At 30.7% G+C, this 16,797-nt stretch overlaps 1 protein-coding gene across 1 annotated transcript; it reads right to left on the reverse strand.

The window, feature by feature from the left end:
• Positions 1-3,764: 3,764 nt before the first annotated feature.
• Positions 3,765-5,887, reverse strand: LOC115711695 (UDP-glycosyltransferase 73C25). Its single transcript, XM_030640076.2, has one exon. It carries the CDS (start codon positions 5,561-5,563, stop codon positions 4,076-4,078), a length of 1,488 nt encoding a protein of 495 aa, XP_030495936.2. The 5' UTR covers positions 5,564-5,887; the 3' UTR covers positions 3,765-4,075.
• Between the last annotated feature and the right edge of the window lie 10,910 nt (positions 5,888-16,797).

Below are 16,797 nucleotides of genomic sequence, written 5' to 3' on the forward strand. Positions count from 1 at the left end.
TCAAAGTATATGTAGTTTTTGTAATTTTTTAAACCGCAACCACACCACAAGACCTTAAAACTGTGAAAAATCACACCGCAAAAATGTGGTACAATTTAAACAATTTACACTATCATCATTATCAAACATTAAAATAAAAAAATTAAAAGATTAGTCTAATAAAATTTTAACAATTAAAAAAAAATACTTACATATTAATCAAGTTATTGTATTTGATTTGTCTCTACCATACTTACATATCTATAGTACACACATTGGTTTTGTCCCTATGGTAGTGAAGTTTTTACAACCATACATAATAAATCTAATGGTGATAAATAGATGAGTAAATAACAATAGCTAATATTTTGACTACACTAGATTATTTGTAAATTTATTTTGTAATAATATTTTTTTAAAAAAAAATAATTTAATAAATCAATCAAAAAATAAATTAGTCTCTTTACTCCCTCTTCCACCTCTTCTCTCTAGTTTCTTTGATTGAAGCACTTGTATGCTTAGCCTCAATTTTCAAATATATCATCCACATGCAAATCATTGTCCGAATTTCTGATCGGATCAAGCTCCCACGATTTTCCCATCCACTGACAATAAAATGGCTTGCTAGGAATATACTAGGCTAAAGAACCATAAATCAGATGAAGAAAGCTTAAGTAAAAAGTCGAACCTTCACTAACACTTCTGTTGTGTCTATGAATATAATCAAACTAAATTCAAGTCAACCAACATGAACGGATTTGCTCCAACAAAAGTTTATTGTGTTTCTTTTTTTTTTTTCTTACAAATATATATACCCAGCTCCACTCCACTCCACTCCACTCCTAGTCTTGAGTTTGGGGTGTTATGGCTAAAAGCTCTTAGTTTGATTACTCTGTTTCTGCTTCGAATTAATCTGATTCTTCACCTCTAATCTGTAACACCCTTCAGCCCATTTTCCTCTTCTAATCATTTTCTTACCTAAAAAAACTCAATGAGTTGCAGCGCAATAGTATTGCCTACAAATGCGCTTGTTGGATCAGAGTTAGTCCCACAAAAGTATCAGGGAAAGAATGATGTCCTCGACCCTGTCTTGGCCACAATAGATTTCTGCGCCTTTGAACCTTGGGATTTACCTCGTATGTGTGATAGTTCTTCATTTTTATTGTTGTTTCTTTATCTTTACGACAATACATATTTATTTTTTTTTTGTGGTTTTAGTTTCTGGGTTTGTTGGGATTTCAGGTAGATCGATAATCGAATCCAATGATCTGTAGAAGAAAGAGTAACCATGAAGTTGATAGAATGGGAAAGGAACCATAGGTCAGATAAAAACGTGCTAATTAATTTTTTTTTTAAAAAAAAATCAACTTCAGTCAGTGGAGAGAAGACTCTTATAGTTCCAAGAATTGGTTTTAATATAATGTAAACAATAACATAATATTTAAAATGTACCTTCCAAAGTCATCTTCATCAACGGTCTAAAAAACGTCCTTATTCTATAGGTGCAAAACAATAGTACATACTATAGAAATTTTCCATATATATATATATATTATATTATATATATATATATATATATATATATATTTATTCTATATAAAGTGTGGCTATGTAACATAATTTTTGATTTAACGATGCTTTTTGAATTTTTACGTTAACTTTAACAGAATATCCTATTAATTAACAGAATATTCTTTATTAATTTTATAATATTATTATATATATTTAAAAATAAAAATTATATAGATATTTTATATAAAGAAATTTAAATTTAAATTTAAAATACTTAAAATGTTATAGATATTTTTAATCATATTTTTAAATTAATTGGTTTAACTTTGAATTAAAATAAAAAATAATAATAAAAAATCTTTATATCAAATTTACGAATCCAATCTATATATAAACACCATCAAATTTGATTATGTGAGTTTCGGTTAAGAATATAGTAAATTACAATATATGCATTATCAGTTACGTTATCTAATTAAGAAAATTTTAAAAATTTTAAAAATACATAAATATAATTATATCCAAATGACACTCCAATGTAGCAATAGCTAATTTCTTTTTCTTAAAGATCAAAATCTCAAATCCCATTTAAAAATTAAAAAAATACATTACCTAATTAAAAAAAATTGAACATACATGTATTGCACTTAACATCACCTAATTGAACCTAATTAAAAAAAACTAATTATACATGCATTATTGCACGTAACATCAACCTAGGTATCTTTTACAATACGTTTCATTAAAAATATATATTTTTTTTATAGAAATATATATTTATATATATATGTATATGTATATGCACAAATTATGAAATACTGTGTGTTTGTTTTTAAACAGAACATTTAAGATATTACTACACTAGAGTAAACATTTTATTACTTGGCAAACAACATATTATATGCATTAGAAGATACATTTTTATAAAGAATGATAGAATATTCTTCCTCTAAGAATTAATTATTTACATGTATTGAATATACATAAAAATAACTTCATAAAATAATGATATTACTTTTTATTGTCTTAATAACTTTTTATTAAGAAAATTCAATGAGACCATAATAATAAATTAAATTATGTAAAATTATTTCTTATATTATTTATAATTAAATTATATAGCACCTAATTTAAAACTAAGCATGTGTGCCTTGCACGTAACTTTTTTCTAGTATATATATATCAATATGTTGACAATAACAAGTGAACAAAAAAAAAATAAATAAGAAATGAGAATAATTTATATGGATATTCGTTTAATTTACTTGTAGGGATAATTTTAAAAAACACAAAAATAATAAAAAAAAATTACAAAAATATAGTCTGTATCGTGTTTTTAATATTTTTATAGTTTTTAAATTTTATATACATAAAATACGGTTTTTTGGCCTATTTTTATATTATATCCTTGTTATTTTATTATTTGTATATTATTTTTTATGTTGTTTTGTTGTTGCTTTGATGTTGTTTTTTTGTTACTTTTATTTTGTTTTCTTATATTTTTTATAGAATACCGTAAAAATATATATATAAAAAAATGAACGTAACAATCTAAATTTGTTACAAAAATTGGTGTTTTATGTAATTATCCCTTAATTGTATGATTTAGGTTTTGTAAGCATACGAGTTGTTCATATATAAAATAAGAGAAAACTTAGTGAAAAAATTAGTATTTTTGTAATATATAGAGCAATTTGCGACGAAACCTCCTTATGTTTTGATTTTTATACACTTAACCCCCTTATCTTTATTTTTGGTGGCAAAACCCCCTTATGTTTTAATTTTTATACACTTAACCCCCTTATCTTTTTTTTTTGTGGCAAAACTCCCTTATGTTTTCAATTTTTATACACTTAACCTTCTTATTTTTTTTTTGGTGGCAAAACCCCCTTATGTTTATTTTTCTTTGCAAATTTGACACGTCAGTTAAATATTACTGTTAAATATCAACTGGATGACTACTGTATACACCTGTGTATATGTAACGGTAAAACCTTGAAGTCTATACAGTAGTAATCCAGTTAGTATTTAACGCTAATATCTAACTAAAAACTAAAACTTTAAATTTGCAAAGAAAAGTAAACTGAAGGGGGTTTTGCCACTAAAACAAAAGATAGAGGGGTTAAGTGTATAAAAATTAAAACATATGGGGGTTTTGCCACCAAAAAAAAAGATAAAGGGGATAAGTGTATTAAAACTAAAACATAAAGGGGTTTTGCCACCAAAAAAAAAGATAAAGGGGTTAAGTGTGTAAAAATTAAAACATAAGGGGATTTCGCCGCAAATTACTCTAATATATAATACGGTGCGATTTGAACTGCGATTATTAAACTCAAAATCGCAAACCGTACAGAATCACACAGTTTGGCAAAATGCAAACCAAAACCGCTTGCCGTACAAAGAATTTAAAACTACATTTTTCATACAATGTAGTGTGGTGCGAGCAGTTTGTACTGTAAAAGCGGTTTGATGAAGACCCCAACCAGCATATACAATCAAATTTTGGCAACACCTTATTAGAACTTAAAAAAAAAGAGTACGTGTATCAATGACTTGCCATAAAGCAAGACTCTCTCCAAATTAATTATTTCTCTAATTGGTGGTTATTACTACTACCATGTTGCATAATCTCTTCTAGAAACAATGTCATATTAAGGTGTGAGGACCCACCTTCTTCAACAGCTCTCTTTGCCATCTCCCCAAGCCTTCTAGCTCTTTCCCTTCTCTCCTTGCATTCTTCTCCATCATCCAACACTTCCTCTAAAGCACTCTTAATAGTTTCCATCTTCACCTTGACCCCAACTTTCTCTTCCTCCCCCCATTTCATTGGCTGTTCAAAACCAAGCGATACAGCTATATTCAAAACTTGTACAACTAGTTTCTCATTAAGAAACTGGTCAGCAAAAAGTGGCCATGTAACCATGGGGACCCCAGCACTTATTCCTTCAAGAGTTGAATTCCATCCACAATGAGTTAAGAACACTCCAACTGCAGAGTGTGACAAAATTAGTACTTGTGGAGCCCAACCCCGGATGACCAATCCTCTTTCCTTGGTCCTTTCTTCAAATCCATCTTCTTTCATCCATTTCTCTACTTCTTCTGAAGTACTAGTCCCTCCCCTTATAACCCAAACAAATGGTTTGTTGGAAGCTTCTAAGCCCAATCCAAGCTCTATCAACTGTGGCACTACTAAATTACATAAGCTTCCAAGGCAAACATAAATTACCGATGCTGGTTCCCACAAATTAAGCCACTTGAGACAGTGATGTTCATCAACACAAGACTTGTTACCTCTTTGGGCCTTATCTAACTCATCTTTGTTGCATAAGGAGACTGGGCCAATACACCAAACTTTACCGTTCCTTACATTCTTGTAGTCTTTGACAAATGCAGGCTCCAACTCTTCGAAACTATTTATTATTGCTCCATAAGACCCTAGCTCAGCTTCTATCATTTGGTCATGAAATTCTTTTAGATCTGAATTAGTTGGTGCAGCTGGTAACTGAGCCTTGGTAACTTCAATGCGCTCAGCCAAGTAAGGGATGACAAATCGCTCTGTTTCAGAACTTACATTGTCAAGAATCTTGGAGCTACGTATGTTATGAACGCTTAAGAGCAATAAGCAACATACTCCATGGAAAGATATTCTTGGAATATTGAACTTTCGAGCTATGTTGATTGTCCAAGGCAAGCACATATCTGCTATTATGCAACTTGGCCTCAGCTTAAGCTCTTCAAGTTCTTTCTCTGCCGGTAGTTGCATCATTGAGGCTGCATGGAGGAGTTTTTTCACACAATCCAAAGAAGGCATCGTGTCAAAATTCTCACACCCTTCAGGTAATCCAACTTCTTTTGAATGAAACTTCAATTTGATTAGATGGATACTAAGCCCGGTTTCAATGGCGCGAGCGAAAACTTTTTCGAAACGGGCTGCGTTGCCTGGTGTGGTGACTATGGTGATCTGGGCACCGCGTTTTGCTAACATTTTGGCTATGTCGACCATTGGAATCATGTGGCCTTGTGCCATTAGAGGAAATAAGACGAAGTGAAGTTGTTTGTTTTTTGTAGCCATTGAATTTCAAAAAAGATAGAAAGAGATGGAAAACTTTAGTAAATGAGATGCCCTTTTATATTGTTTGAGAAATTTGTATAAATAGGTTCCAATCCAAATTGCCTTATTAATAATTTGGTGTTGTAAGCCCATACGTATGCATTTTGGATTACGTGAAATTAGAAAGATACAGTTTGGTTCAGTGACAACCAGTACAAGTGTGGACCAATTGTTTCGCTCATCTCTACATCAGTCCATAAATATTGTTTTATTTTGCTCGTTTTCTTTCTAGAGTCTCTCACTCACATACGTTTCTTTCTATCAATTATACACAAGTCAAATTTGAACTTTTCTTCGAGCAAAAGAAATTTGAACTTTTTGTTTGTTTTTTTTTTTTTGGACAAAATTTAGAGAAATAATGATAACTATGTCAGGGCATTTAACATACGTAACCTTAAAATTTTTGTATATTAATTTTGTGACCATTTTTTTTAAAAAAAAAATTTGCAACACTAACAAAAACTTTTGGGAATTTTTTTTTTACACCTATGATACACACGTATTTGCTCTGACATTTAGGAGAATTTTTTACTCTATTTTTTTTCATGATCGTGTACATTTTTCAGAAAAATTTAACGTATCGAAACAAGGTTCACACAATTTGTTGCATGCATGCCTTTTATTTTAAACGCACGTGAAATAGGTTGTTTGAACCAATAGCGAAGCCAACTCAAAAATTTAAAGGGGGGAAATACACTAAAAAAATAAAAATTTATTTATTTTCATTTTTAATGAGCTTTACATGTAATTTTTTTGGAAAATAAAAAAAATTGTGGGACCATGGCACCCTGTGGTCCCTAGCTCTTTCACCGGGTAGAAGAGTGTGATAAGCTAGTTTTAGGTGAATTTTATGAAGTATTTTAGAGGTATATTTCAGTTTGCTATGTTCATTTTGTGCAAAATTACGTTTGTTTTCTACTTGTTTCAAGTTTAAATGGTAAAATTTGTTATATGAATTGAAAATGAGAAAAAACATATTAAATCAGATTAATATATAATGAATTTACCATGGAATTTGGAGTTCTAAGATATAATATAGGTGAAAAATTCTATGTTTTTGATGCTTAACACGCTCCGTTTGGGATCGAAAATCAACTCTAATGCTTCAAGCTAAATTTTAACTATGATGCATTCCCTTTCAGAAAAAGCATTGTTAATAAAAGTTATAGATCGTTCTTTAATCTTTTCAAAGCAACTTGAATTGCCAAATTCTGAGCAATCGCTACCAGAAATTAGACTTTTTATCCCATTTTTTATACTTAACAAAAATAAAATGTGGGATGAAAGCTTTCTATCCCACTTTTAGATTTGGCACAAGGGTCCTGTTTGGTTAAACTTTTTTTTAAAAAAAAATCAAAAACAAAAAAATAAGTTGTAGATTGAATTTTTATTGGCCAACTAAACAGGCCCTAAATGACTTAAGTCTCTAATTGTACTCAAAAGTGAGTGTTTTAATATTTATACTTCCAGTACAAATTGTTTCAAAATATAATGTTCATGTAAGTACGAAGTCGAGCTCATGGGAGTTGACTAACATTAAAAGAAACATTTTAAACAAAGTAAGGATATTCTAATTAACCAAGTTTCAATTATTTGATGGGATTTTTGTTTTGAAAAATAAAATAAATGATAAGTATAAAAAAAAATTAAGATTTAAGATGAGTGAGGATGAAAATGATTTCCAAATAAGATGTGTAAAATAAGATTATTAAGATATTAGAATCCACAAAATGCATGTTCAATAGTATTTATAAGTATATTGATTCCCTAGTTTATATATAGTTGAAATAAATCACAATATATTTTCCAAAATATATTTTCTATTTAATCACAAGTTATTTCAAAAAGGTAGAATTTTTCAGTTTCAAAATGTATAATTTCTAAGCATTAAACATGTTACAATTTAATGCAACTATACAAAAGTAAAGAAACTATGTGTAGGTAAAATATAACACTTATGAATTAGATGCAAATAATTTAATGAAAGATATTTAATCAAAGAATATTGTATTGCATAATGAAGAACTAAGTGGAAATATACTTTAACAATAAAAAATACATGATATTGAAGATGAAAATGACATATTTTTTTATAGAAAAATTCATGAACTTTGTAGCACAAATGGGAAATCAACATACAAAAATAAATCCTATCTAGCTACATTTTGCTTCATCATCTTCTTAATAATCTTAAAAAAAGATTAGAAGCTCATAATAACAAGATTGAAATAAAAATTACAAATAATAAACGTACTTGACATGCTCTTTAAAATGTAAAAATGGTAGAAAGATGAGTGAAATGGTGTATGGGATGAAAAGTGGAAGAGAAGAGTGAAGAGTTGTGAAAGGAAGAGGTGTTTTGGTGGTGAAGAGATGTGGAATGAAGATGTGTATAGGGGTGAAGAGATGTGCAATGAAGAGGTATTTAGGGCTGAAGAGATGCTTTGAAATGGTCTTCCAATACCATATTTACAGGAAAAATTGAGAGATTAAATTCATTAAAATATAATAAATAAATTGATTAATTTAGTTAGTGTTGAGAAGAGAAGGGATAAATAGAGTATGTGTAGTATTGTAAAATATAAATGTTTGTTTGGATAAAAATCTTGAAAAGATAGGGTAAAAATAAACTACGAATGTTTATTTAGGTGAAATAAATTGGGAAGATAAAATAGATATTTGTGTGTAAAGTGTGGGAGACAAATAAGAATTTTGGCATTTCTAATGTGGAATTCGGCTGAGAGAAAAGCATATAACAGATAATATAATATCGACCCGTATCTAGGCGTCATATACCCATTTACAAGGCTTAACAAATGAATAAGAACATTCTTTACTAATGTACAGCCACTGTACCACATACACTACGTACCACTACTGTACGAGTGTTGGTAGGGTTTGTTTCGTACCCCGAGTACCGCTAAGGGTTGTACCACACACACCCCGTACCATTCCGTACTAGTACTGGTAACACCGTAACGTACTCTTTAAACATTGTACACTATACCAATGCACTCTGTGCCGCTACCGTATTAGTGTTGGTAGTGTACGAATTACAACAAGCATGCATATATATATCACACATACATACATTCGCATATATACAATATGTTCTATGTTATTCTTACCTCATTTTCGAATTCAAGTGAGTTGGCCGACCTGAACGAAAAACTTCATGCTGGATGGATGCCCTAGTCACATTACATAAACGGGTAAACGACGCGCCAAAACCCTAATCTAGGAAACCCAAACCCCTAACTAAGGGTTTTTCTATTGACAACCAAAATAAAAATACCCTAAGTATGAAGGAATTAACCAACCAAGGCTCTAAAAATAACACGAATTGACAAAATAGCTTGTTCGGGAACCTGTCCCAAAACCGGTGAACTGGTTTTTCACTACCTGTCAAATTGGTTTACCGGTTTGCATTAGGTAACCCAAAACAAACCAATTTTTGATCAAAATGTGCCCAAACTTCAGCAAACTTTCTAGAACACCAATAATAACCTCAAACAATAAATTGCAAGCAATAGAAACAAGAAAAGCATACTCAATCCAAAAATGTCATTGTTGAGCCAAATTTGAGTTAAGAATTAAACACCAAAACAAGTAGATTTAGACCTAAAAAAACCTTATTAAACGACACAAACTAATCACATATCCATTCTAACTTACACAGCAACAAAATCACCAATTTAATAAGCTTGAACCAACAATTTGTACTAAAAAACTTAACAAGAAGAAATTAGGGCCACGCCTCACTTTCTCCTCACAAGAGCTACTGAATTCCCAGCAAGAATCAAACACAACAATTTGACTTTGAACCCTAACCCTTGGTTCCTTCTTTGTTTGAAAAGAGAAAGAGGAACGAGAGGTTCTAAATGTTTCTTGTCTTTTCTCCAATTTGACTTTTCTTCCAATTGGTAAACTCCTAAATTAATTAATCTAGGCTGAAAATAATAAAGGCTAGGTGTCACTCATATATTCAGCCACATACCCCGTAGCCGAATTCCAAAATACCCTTGTTCTTTAAACATAAACAATAATAAGCCTAAGGGTAAAATAGTCTAAACCATAACCCCGCTAAATTCATCTCAAATATTTAACCATAACCATCCGTCGTATTTTTCGTCGTCGCCCAGCAAAAATCATAAAAATTGCATAATTCACCTATAACACAAATAATACCTCTAGTGTCTCCAAAATTGAGAAATCATAACTCTAGTACCCATTTCTAAAAATGGGACCCACAACATAATAAACTCAAACATAATTATAAAGATATCAATAATTAACTCTAATTGCCTTTACTAATTCATATTCCAAAATGTGGTCATTATAAATAGTAGCAAAGTAGAGGAGATATTTTCAATTCCAAAGTGTTCTATCATCTTATTCTATATAAGATGGTCCCACTGCCTCTGTTGTCTTGACACAACCAATGAGAATAATACAATTAATGTTCCTAGACAAAAAGTCACGGTACCTCGTCGTAGTGGGAGGGTGTCAAGGAACCCACCCTGTTATGACTTAAAAATTTATTGTAAATTTAAACAAGTAATGGATAGTTAGAATAAGAAACTAAGAAGCAATGCCAAGAGAACTATGGTTAAAATTATTCATATAGAGTAACCAAAAGTTTTTAATTACAAGAATAAGAAGGGAAATTTCGATAATAAGTTTATTCAATGGACTTAACAAAACTTCATGATCCTAGTATCATAGGTTAAAGATCATCTAAACCTGTGGCATGTCATATAGCTGGTAATTTACTTACTTAAGTGGAAGCAACTTACTTTAGTAAGATGTTGGAAATTATTTTACCAGGATCTTAGATCTACTCACAAGTATGTTTATTAACATCCTAAATATGAACTTTCTAAAACGATGAAATAAACACATAAAGTTTAGGAAACCTTACATTGGGTGCAGCGAAATAATATGACTCCTTCCGTTCAGATATCTAGCCCTTGATTCCTTTCTGTAGCAGAGCATTATCAATATCTGAACCTGGATCTCTTTCTCTGAATCTTTGATGCTGAAACTCCTTTGCTGATGATCTTTCTTCACGATCTTCCTCACTATGATTGAGGTATCACTTGATGTGTGTGGGCACTACTCATACACTAAGGTAGTTCGAAATTCAAAGGAAGAAGAAAGAAGAAGTGGTAGCTAAAGATAGGGAGAGAGAAGGCTCAGTTTTTCTGAATCAGAAGAAGTCTGAAGAAAAGTGTAATTTTCCTGAAGCCTTCACTATCTATTTATAGCATTCCACTAGGGTTAGATTTGAATTATATGGCATTAAAATAATGAAAAAATCAACTTAAAAACCTACAATAGGTGGCCGGCCATAGCTTTAATGGATTGGGCCTTGCTTTTTGCAATTTTGCAATTTTAACACCTTTTGTATCTGATTTTCTCAAAAATGCCAATTTCCTAATTCAACCATTTAAATGCCAATTCTAACTATTTAACAATTATAAATAATTATTAAATAATATTGTCATTTATCATATTTATTAATAGAACCATACAAAGTATCATAATTAACAAATATGCCCCTATAAACTCTTTCTTTACAATTTCGCCCTTACTTAGTGAAAAATTAACAAATAGACATAGTCTAATTTGAGAATTATAATTGATTAATCAAAACCAATTACATGAGTCTTACAAGCAATATTATCTCAACTAGTGGGGGGACCATGGGTCTATATAACCGAGCTTCCAATAAGTAGATCAAGAATTTAGCACTAAAATTCACTAACTTATTAATTCTTCGTTGAATCCACGCATAGAACTTAGAATTGTACTCTCAGTATATAGAATGCTCTATATGTTCCACCATATAGACACATCAATAGTTATCCATTGTTATAATCCTAATGTGATCAATGATCCTCTATATGAATGATCTACACAGTAAAGGGATTAAATTACCGTAACATATTTTATCCTTAAAACACTTGACCCCGTATAAATGATATTTCAGCTTATCTGAAATGAGATCTCCACCATTTATTTTCGTTTGGTCATGCTCGAAGGAGATCATCCTTTGCTTACTATTCGCCAGATAGAAGCTATAGATTCCATGTTTATGTTAGCGCTCCCACTCAATTGCACTACCGTGTTCCCAAAATGTACGTATCACCCTGACCTAAAAGTAGGCTTAACTAACAAATCAAAGAACACGAATAGCCTTTCAAGATTGAGCCTAATCATAACAGGATTATGAACATTTGATCTAGGATCAACTAGGCGATATTGACTTGAATAGATTTTACGGTAAGTTTAAATCTAAGTCAAAGTTCAATATCGGTCCCTTCCGATGCATACTCCATGCATCTAACCTGAGCTTTACTTTAACCAATGTTCTGGAAAGAACATAGTATTTCTCCAAATACAAGTAAACTCTTGTTGTAGATTATCATATCAGTAAAACCCTGTGTCTGATAAATCTAGGAAACTTTATTCACATAGTCATGTTTACTTTCCAATGTGTTGACGGCACAATAAACAGGATCAAGTATGTGAAAAGGGTTTCAGATGAATTTATACATTATGTACATATAATCATGAAATAAATCATGTGAACCATGCAACATTAGATGTTATTTCTGATCTATATTAATAAGTAAATCTGATTATATTGAAATGAGTTTTATTTAGGGCATAAAACCCAACATAAGATGCTAGAGCACTTTTCTAATGGCTAACTCTAAAAGAAGCCTTTTTTTCTCGTAGACATAGATTTTATTTATCTAAGGAACAGTTTCATCTATTCTAAGAAAAGATAAAACTCATGAAAGGAATTTCTTAAGAATCAACAGACAGAGGTCTCATGTATGTTTTGGTATGTATTAGACCAAACACTTATTGTTGAGTGGGAGTTATGAGTATGTATCATTTTAATCAAAAAAAAAAAAACAATAGAAGACAATCAAATAAATCGTAGGATCAAAAGAGAAACTATATGTTAGTTGATAAAGGTGGTATTGTAATACTCTTAGACTACACCAAATCAGGTTTTTAGACTTGCGTGAATGCTAGAAAGTCTACTTATGAGAAGTTGGTTACTATGGGGGTGGAGCAATGATTTTGGAGAAGTGTAAAAACCTGTTTGAAGTCTCTAACTCTACTAGTGAGACTAAATGTTAAAGTGGCCAGGAAGCCTACTAGATAATTATTCAGCCTATGGAAAGTTCAATACAGTTTTTGGCGTTATTCCAGTAATAAATTAACTACTATAGTGTTATTTCTTGACTAACATAGATATAGTTGCCAAAAAGTAAATAATAGTACCCTAAGAGGAGTAAACAAATAGAAAAGAATTACACAATATTAAGGATTTTGTGACTAAAGAGATGTAATGATAGAGAAAGTTTGTATTAAATACAACCTGTCAGATCCTATTACAAAGATAATACAACATACTACACTTGATTTGAACATCAAGGTGTTGAAATGAATTAAAATTCACTTTTAATTTTATATTAGTGCAAGTGGGAGTTTGTTGGGATTTTATACCATAAATAAAATCCATTTTAATATAATTAGATTTACTAATTAATAAAAGACCAGAAATCATTTTATGTTGCATGAATGACATGATTTCTTTTATAATTATATGCTTACTGTATAAATTCTATTAAATCTAGAACATATAATTATTCATGATTAGTGTTGTGAACACAGTAGAATATAATAATGAGTATATGTTTCGACATTTTTAAGTCCCATGATTTCTCAATACACTGGATTTACTCTGATATGATAATCAACGATAAAGTTTACTTACACCTTGGATAAATATTATGTTCTTCCATGGCATTGGCAAAGTATGCTAGGATTATGTATGGAGTAACATCGGACTGGACTGATACTGACAATCGGATAAGATATCATAAACTTTTTGTTGTATCTATCTAAGTCAATATCACTTAGTTGATCTTAGGTTAATAGATCTTAATCTTGAGATGGTTATGTTTTGGCTTAAATGTATTATTTATGTTCTTTGAGTTGTTCGTTAAAGTTGACCAACTGGTTTGGCCCAATACTTACATCTTAGGAACATGGTAGTATAATTAAGTGGGAGCGCTAATCATAGATATAATATCTATAGCTTCTATAACTTCTAGAAGTGAAACGATGATTTCCTTTGAGCTTGGCTTAAGGCAATAAATGATTGAGGCCTCATTTCAGCAATTATATTAGTTTACTAAAATATCATTTACAACTAGCTAAGTGTGTTAAAGACAAAATACATTGAAGAGTAAACGGTAAATTTATCCTTACTCGATGTAGATCATCTATAGAGGATCGTTGACTATTTCGATTATAAGAATTGATAATTAATAGCGTATCTATATCTTGGAACATATATAGTGTTCTATATAATTAAGAGTGCAATTCTAAATCTATAGTGGAGTCAGGATGAATTAATAAGCTAGAGAATTTACTTCGTAAATTCTAGAACTGCTTATTGGAAGCTTAATAAGCCCAGGGTCCCCACACTAGTTGAGATAATACTACTTGTAGACTCAGTTATTTAGTTTTAATTAAACAATTATAATTCTAAATTAAACTATATTTTATTTATGAATTTTTACTAAGCAATGACTTAATTGTGAAGAAAAGAGGTTTTGAGATTTATTTATTAATTATGAGACTTTGTAATGTCTAATTAATAAATAAGATAAATAACAATTTTATTTGATAATTAATTTTAATTTTTAAATAAATGGATTTGGCATTTAAAAAGTTTTAAAGTTAAAATATGGCATTTATAAAAGGAAAAGATGAATTACGAACTATTGAGCAAATTTAAGGACTTTTGTCTAATTTCATTCAATTTTACTGTTTCATTGATTGTTTATGTACTAAACGATGCTCCCCAGACTTTGATATCTACCAAATCATGCCCCTCAAACTTTGATATGTACTAAATCACGCCCCTTGAACTTTCATCCATGTTAGAATTTTTTTACTAAAATTAGACAAAAGTCCTTAAATTTAACAATCTCAATAGTTCGGGGGGAATTTTTAACGGCCAAAAAAGTTCAGGAGGCACGATTTAGTACATGTCAAAGTTCAGGAGGAAAATAATGAGGTATATAATTGTTATTATTACTTTTCTTGTTGAGTCCTTTTGATTCATGGGTGCTATGTGGTGCAGGTAATAAGTAGAGATGTTTAGACTGTTGGGTTTTATGCCCTAAATAAAACTCATTTCAATATAATCAGATTTATTTATTAATATAGATCAGAAATAATATTTAATGTTGCATGGTTCACATGATTTATTTCATGATTATATGTACATAATGTATGAATTCATCTGAAGCCCTTTTCACTTGTGTTGTCAACATATTGGAAAGTAAACATGACTATGTGAATAAAGTTTCCTAGATTTATCAGACACAGGGTTTTACTGATATGATAATCTACAACAGAGTTTACTTGCATTTGGAGAAATGCTATGTTGTTTCCAGAGCATTGGTTAAAGTAAAGCTCAGGTTGGATGCATGGAGTATGCATCTGAAGGGACCGATATTGAACTTTGACTTAGATTTATTAAACTTACCGTAATATCTATTCAAGTCAATATCGCCTAGTTGATCCTAGATCAAATGATCTTAATCCTGTTATGATTAGGCTCGATCTCGAGAGGCTATTCGTGTTCTTTGATTTGTTAGTTAAGCCTACTTTTGGGTCAGGGTGATACGTACATTTTGGGAACACGGTAGTGCAATTGAGTGGGAGCGCTAACATAAACATGGAATCTATAGCTTCTATCTGGCGAATAGTAAGTAAAGGATGATCTCCTTCGAGCTTGACCAAACGAAAATAAATGGTGGAGTACTCATTTCACATAAGCTGAAATATCATTTATACGGGGTTAAGTGTTTTAAGGATAAAATACATTGTAGGGTGTAACGGTAATCTAATCCCTTTATAGTGTAGATCATTCATATAGAGGATCGTTGATCAAATTAGGATTATAACAATGGATAACTAATGATGTGTCTATATGGTGGAACATATAGAGCATTTTATATACTGAGAGTGCAATTCTAAGTTCTATGCGTGGATTCAACGAAGAATTAATAAGTTAGTGAATTTAAGTAATAAATTCTTGATCTACTTATTGGAAGCTCGGTTATAAAGACCCATGGTCCCCCCACTAGTGGAGATAATATTGCTTGTAAGACTCATATAATTGGTTTTGATTAATCAATTATAATTCTCAATTTAGACTATGTGTATTTGTGAATTTTTCACTAAGTAAGGGCGAAATTGTAAAGAAAGAGTTTTAGGGGCATATTTGTTAATTATGATACTTTGTATGGTTCAATTAATAAATATGATGAATGACAATATTACTTAATAATTATTTATAGTTATTAAATAGTTAAAATTGGCATTTAAATGGTTGAATTAGAAAATTGACGTTTTTGAGAAAATTAGATGCAAAAGTAATAAAACTGCAAAATTGCAAAAAGTGAGGCCCAAATCCACATGGTATAGGGCCGGCCACTTTTATAGGAATTATCCTCTGATATTTTCATTATTTTAATGCCAAATAATTCAAACCTAACCCTAGTGGAATGCTATAAATAGATAGTGAAGGCTTCAAGAAATTTACACTTAACTTTCACACTTTCCTTCAGAGAAAAAACTGAGCCGTCTCTCTCTATACCTAGCCGCCACCTTCCTCTCTTTCTTCTTCCTTGAAATTTCGAACCACTTAGTGATTAGAGTAGTGCCCATACACAGCAAGTGATACCTCAATCATAGTAAGGAAGATCGTGAAGAAAGACATTCAACAAGAAGGAGTTTTAGCACTAAAGAAGGAGAGAAATAGATCCAGGTTCAGATCTTGATAATACTCTGCGACAGAAAGGATACAAGGGCTAGATATCTGAACGGAAGGAGTCATTATATTCTGCTGCACCCAATGTAAGGTTTACTAAACTTTATGTGTTTATTTTATCGTTTTAGAAAGTTCATATTTAGGGTGTTAATCAACATACTTGTGAGTAGATCTAAGATTCTGGTAAAATAATTTCCAACAATTGGCCTCAAAGCCATGGTAATTGATTTGCTTGCAAGAAATTTGAACTTAAAACGATTGTTTGATGTTTTGGATTGTATCATATTGTATTGAGTGTTATATGATGATTGATTGATGTTTG

Source organism: Cannabis sativa, chromosome 3 (assembly GCF_029168945.1).
Source record: "Cannabis sativa cultivar Pink pepper isolate KNU-18-1 chromosome 3, ASM2916894v1, whole genome shotgun sequence".
NCBI classification, from domain to species: domain Eukaryota; kingdom Viridiplantae; phylum Streptophyta; class Magnoliopsida; order Rosales; family Cannabaceae; genus Cannabis; species Cannabis sativa.

Coding starts and splice junctions, on each gene's coding strand:
- LOC115711695 (XM_030640076.2), bottom strand. CDS start 5,563: ATGGCTACAAAAAACAAACAACTTCACTTCGTCTTATTTCCTCTAATG.